Source organism: Charadrius vociferus, unplaced genomic scaffold (assembly GCF_000708025.1).
Source record: "Charadrius vociferus isolate BGI_N301 unplaced genomic scaffold, ASM70802v2 scaffold429, whole genome shotgun sequence".
NCBI classification, from domain to species: Eukaryota; Metazoa; Chordata; class Aves; order Charadriiformes; family Charadriidae; genus Charadrius; species Charadrius vociferus.
This window is the reverse complement of record NW_009650250.1, coordinates 2,393,345-2,399,344: the sequence shown is the minus strand read 5'-3', so window position 1 is coordinate 2,399,344 and position 6,000 is coordinate 2,393,345. Positions and strand designations below refer to the sequence as shown.

General features: G+C 38.3%; 1 protein-coding gene across 1 annotated transcript in view; it reads left to right on the top strand.

Annotated features, from left to right (window-relative positions):
- Positions 1–6: 6 nt before the first annotated feature.
- Positions 7–6,000, top strand: part of CHAT (choline O-acetyltransferase) — a 30,367-nt gene continuing 24,373 nt past the window's right edge. The window contains exons 1-3 of the mRNA XM_009893048.1: positions 7–53; positions 2,145–2,336; positions 4,525–4,643. Coding sequence (XP_009891350.1) covers positions 12–53; positions 2,145–2,336; positions 4,525–4,643 — 353 coding nt within the window. The 5' untranslated portion in view covers positions 7–11. The remainder of the gene's footprint in view (positions 54–2,144; positions 2,337–4,524; positions 4,644–6,000) is intronic.

The window sequence follows — 6,000 nt, the reverse complement described above, 5'->3', positions numbered from 1 at the left end:
TAGAAAAAAACATGCAGAAGAAAGAGAAAGATACATGCAGTAAAGATGAGACAGTAAGTGACTGTTGCTGGGTAAAAAGAAAAAAAAAAAGGTTGAAGATAGATGACTTAACAGCTTTTAATGCTGTAAACTAATGTAAATTAATATAATAATTGTAAACCAACATCTGTTCCAGAGCTGATTTCTTCATTTCAGGGAACACTAGTTAGCCTGCAGCAGTTTATAATCAGGAACTTTGATCTAACATTAGTGCTTCTCATATCCAAATACACTTTCTCCCAACATCCTGTGAAGAATTCCAGTAAGTGAAATATTATTACACAACAGCAGATGCATTACTACACAGTCAGAGATGGCATATAATTATTTCTTAATAGTAGAGAACTATCAAACTATCACATATGATTCATTTTCAAGCTGGTTTAAAAGATGCTGGATGTGTATGCCTATAAGCAGTGAAGCCCTTGGGTTTAAAGATTTTTTCCGAAGTAGAGTCATGAACTGTACTGCACCCTTACCCAGAAAGATAGGGCCAAAGCCAGGTATCCAAAAGAAATACTATTTGGCACATCTATTTCCACTGACCAAGAAATCAATGAGAGAAGAGATATGGCCTGACTAAACATAGCTTGAGACTGTAGAATTACCATTCTTTTATTTCTGAGACCCAGGGTGCATTACAGGCTAAATTGGATTTGCGTTTCCATTAATAACAGGTAATCCTATGACACTTCTTATGAGTATCTGAAATCTTTGGTTTCTAGATAGGGAAATATAATGCAGCACGGACTTCTCTGTGAATGTCAAAAGGCAGAGCTGGTATTTGAGCTCAGAGGACGCTCCCTGCCTGCCCTCTGTTCAGAGCATTTCTCCCACCCCCCTCCCTCCCTGCATGCACTAGCAAAGGAGTTTGCAGCTAGCCTTGCTCTGAGCAGCAGGTGGGACTAGGTGACTGCCAGACATCTTATCCAACCAAAATCATGCCATGGTCCTGTGATCCTGTGAAAATGAAGGTCTTTACATCAAGAGCTGGTAAAAAAACCTGACCTTTACCTGCTTTAGGACACAGGCAAAAGTCAAATTAGAGAAATAAACCCTCCAAAAGTTTATGGTCTACACTAACCATTAATGGATAAGCACAGCTGAATTAGATGACAGTTTCTCAACTGGGAGACACGTCCACCTCCCTGAGGAACCATGCCTAGAGCACCACAGCCTCTTGAATTTTCCCAGTCTTTCATGGATTACTTCCTTGCTTGTCTTCCCTGCTGCCCCCGTAATTCCTCTGGCTTTTAAATGACTAATTACGCTTCACATGGTTAATTCTACATTAAAAAACAAAAGAATCTTAATTGCATGGACAGCATAAGATTGTTTTCTTCCCATTGGTTTTCTGCTCCAAACAGGATAAGGATAAAGCAAATATAAACAGAAATGTTTTATCAAGTCTTCTAGGAGGGTTTCAGACTGGCTGACAGGAGAGGTCTGGCAGGATAAAACACAGGTTTATTGAGGATTGTATGTAGTCAGTGCTAATAAACAGGTAGACCTGCATGTTTTCTATTTCTGCAATTTTATAACCAGTCATATTACTAACCAGACAAGTATTAATCCATGGTTTTACTAATCACAAGCTAAATGCACTTCTTTACTAATGAAATACCTTCTCTTAATGCATTATTTTATTATGTTCTAATGTATTTGAAGATTATTCCTAGAGTCTAGTTCAGACTATATGCTTGCATCACGCCTATCTGCCTGTTTGTCCTAGGATTTCTAGAATTTGTACCAAGGAATATTCTCCTGTTTTCCACTCGTTTCCTGGCCTATCCATTTGAAATCGTCATAGGCCAAAGGCCTACAAATACAGCTACTGGAGAGCTACCACTGCTTCAGTACTGTATACAGCTACATACTATGTCCTAAAATCCAGCCACTTTAAGACCTAATGAAGGTCCACTGGAGTTACACAATTTCATTTGCAGTAATCAGGCATCTCAACTGCTGAAACAGAATAAACGTATTGAAAAAGGGATGCAATATATTAATCAGAAACAGAAGGGGGGAAAAAAGAAAGAAAAAAAAAAAGAGGAGAGTTTGGAAACAAGTAGAATTACTTGCTAATCTCTCTTTTTTATGATTAGGCAGTGCCAAAACTTCCAGTTCCACCACTGCAACAGACCTTACGCATGTACCTACAGTGCATGAAACACTTGGTGCCAGAGGAGCAATTTAGAAAGACCAAGGTCATCGTGGAGCAGTTTGGAATTGCTGGAGGCCTGGGGGAATCCTTGCAGCAAATCCTCGAGGAAAGAAGGGAAAAGACAACAAACTGGGTAAGCAAATGCAGATGAGAAAAATAATTGCTGTGTTGGATGATGCTCATTTACAAACTCTTTGTGATGTTCTGTATGTGATCACTGCTTTCTTTCAGTGGGTCAATGCAAACAGGGGTCACATCAGATTCTAGAAAAGGGAATGAATATTTCAGATATATTAGGCAAGAATTTTCAAACGATGTCAAAATCCATGTCATCATTATGTTTTCAGATCAACAGTTTGTTGACATAAATAAGGGAATTCATGCACCTCAGGTGCATGCACACAGGTGTCAGCACTACCTGTAGGAAGCACTACATTACATCCCTTTTGGATGTCATTTCTTCCTTTAACTTTAATAACAGGATTTAGAGTTTTTATTAAAATGAAAAATGCTTTCTGATAGGGCTATGAAAAGTGCCTTGCATGCCCATCTAGCCGAAGTTCTGACCCAGTCAAATTATTCTGGAATGGAGTCCTTTAGGATAGGAATTACTCTTTTTAAATTAAACTATTATTTGCTGTTCATTGCCACACCATACCAATGTAGTTACCCTGAACTTTGCTGAATATACACACACAAGTATACTTATAAATATATATGTATCCCATAGACCATGCTGGAACCTCAGCCTTTAGAAAAGTCCAGCTTTCTGCTTCCCAAGACAGGAAAATTAAATAAGCCGTAGATAAAATAGATTTTATCATTCCACAAACTCACAGTTCATCCTGCCTGCATTAACCACATTAGAATATGGCAGCTGAAAACTAGAAACACTGATTTTACTGAAGTCCTTCCATCCCAGGAAGGAAGAGCGACACTGAATGGTTTCATGGATTCAGTGAAATGCTGCAGACTGATGTCAGTGCAGTGTGGTTCTCCCTTAACTTTTCAGTTGTGTGACCCACAAGAAAAACTCCACCAAATTGCTGCTGCAGGCAGAAAAAAAGGCTACAGTACTGGCAGTGCTTTTCTTTTAAAAGCAGGCTTAATTCCTGAACTACTTGTTGCCACAGTCTGAGGGCTCTACTAAATGCTGCCCAATCACATTTTGTTATTCTGATCATAGAACTTCATGTGTTTGGTGGCTAAATTAACCATTGTTTAAACAGTGTTCCTGATAACAAATAGGGTGCCAGGAGACAACTGTTCATTTAACCACTTACAGCATGAAAATTACAAAGGAAGGATGTACGAGCGTTTTCTGAAGTGTCTCAACTTTAAATTACTGGTTATTAAAGTTAAATACCTGATTCTTAAGATAAACTAGAAATGTTTTTAGTTGGAATTTAACTTGCCAGGAGTACAGCTCTAGCTTGTTCTCCTGAAGACTCCAGAGACTGTGGGGGAAGCATCTGTTCTAACAGCAATGAAGTATCTCAGAGGAAAACTTTTTCAACTGATGCATGCATTCATAATTATTTTTGCATAATTTCATTGTTGTTTATAGTTACTACATGCAAAGCATGCTGGCTAAACTCATAAAGACCATTTGATCTTTTTATGAAAGCCTCCATTTTCCAAATAATTATTCTTCAAACTCTGCTCAGACATAAAAGAATGTGGTTACCATACATCTATGTTTTCAATAAAAATGGTTAGAAATTTAATATGTGTGCCTGTCTGGGTCAAGCATCAGTAATCTGCATTTGTGTCAGTGGACGCAGAGGGAATTCTCCAGGGGCCCTATCCACATGCCAGTATCTGCAGGACCGAACCATTAAGCTCAGTAAATTCTTTTCCCACTCTGTCTTGCTCCAGAACAGTATCTGATTTGCTAACGACAGAGCATCTTGGCATCATTGACAAATATTTGAAGCCCACTGAGAAAAGGCATCACTAGTAAAATTCCATCCATCTCTTAAATATATCCCAACCACTATTCAAGAGTCAGCATGTTGTACTCCATTTTTTTGTTGTAGAGAGAAGCAAACAACAAAATACCCAAACCACCACAATATGGGGCTTTGTTTACTTTTTAATGGAACACACTGCAAATTGTCATTGATTGAAAAATAGGATTATGGAATTGTGGCTGATTTCAGCTGAGCTGAGGTTACAGAGCCCAGACTGAAAATGCTCAGTGGCTCCATTAATCAGAGCCCCTTCCTGACACCAGCAGCACCAAGCACTCTCCCCTCACCCCCAGACTGCCTTTCTGCATGTTGTTCATAGCGTAAAGATTTCATGTCCCCTTCCTTCAGGTGTTTAACTACTGGCTGGATGATATGTACCTCAACAACCGGCTAGCTCTTCCAGTCAATTCCAGCCCAGCAATTATCTTTGCTCGTCAGTATTTCAAGGATGTAAATGACCAGCTGAGGTAATGTACTACAACTTTGCAGCTTTTGCTAAATGAAAGGATATTTTAAATGTACTGCTTTTGCAAAAAGACAATCAACTTTCATTAAAAAATAAGGGCTGTAACCATTAAATGATTTCCTAATAGGCACGCTGACCAAGGGCAGTGTTTCTGGAGTTACTCATACTGATATTCAGAAATAAAAGTGTCATTGCTATTACATTTATTGCATGAAAACAAAATGGCATGGGATTTATAATTTTTTTAAGGAATATTTGCAAAGCTTTTCATTGTATAATTCAAATAAACCATTTTGAGATGGAAAAAAGAAATACCAATTTCTGACACAGTGTTTAAAGGAAAAAAATCTTTAACATGCCATCGCTATGACTTGTATCCACCCTGCAAACTGAAAAGGCCATGCTGGCATTAAATTGTCCCTCTCAGGCACCCAAAAGGGCACCAGAAACACAGGGGATCTAAGAATAAGAATTTAGAAATAAGTCCTCCTCAAGAACACTGTTTCCTTCAGGCTCATCTTTCCCAGCCCTGAACTGACATTTCTCCTTTGAGCTGTTGTGGGCAATTACGATCATTTAAAAAGTAAATAGGTAAACAAGTAGCCAAGCACAGAATATACCTCTCCAGACACCCTTAAAACAGAATTCCATTCTTCAGCCTTTGCCAAAACATTTTCTCCTTTTAAAACAGTAAACCAGATCAAATGTACCTTCATATATGCAATTTTCCTCTTTGCTTTTAGCACTCTCTAGCTGCTCATTACTGAAAGAATTAACTGCATGTGAATTTATGGTATTATAAAACAGTCAGAACCTTGAAACCGATATGTATTATTTTAACATTTTACATAGACAGCCAATGTATCTTTTTACTTCACTTTAAACATAACTATAAATGCTTCCATTCATTACTGACCAAATTTATTGTGCACACAGCTTTTGAAAAACCTCCACTTTGCATTTTCTAATGTACGTGCTTTAACAAGGAAATATTTTTCTCAGAGCCTCCCATTCAGACACAGTGCAAATGGGCAGTGTCAGGAAATAATACACCTGTCCACAGCTCTGCAGAAAGAATATCTGCTTAGGACAGGAAGTACTCTAATAAATTGGACAGCTTATGAGTATTGATATTGAAACCCATGTTAAGGATTCTATTAAATATTCAGCCTCTGCTCCCATTCTCTAAATAAATGCTTTCAGGCTTCCTCCTGTGGTAGTCTGTTTAACCATTTGAAGGGACCATCTCTAGGATTTCATATTTCTCTTGACATAAATTAATTTAGCTTTTGGGTGGGGGCGGGGAGCTCTTCTTGCCAAGCCAGAAGACTTTCTCTCCTTATGGTGTGTCATCAATC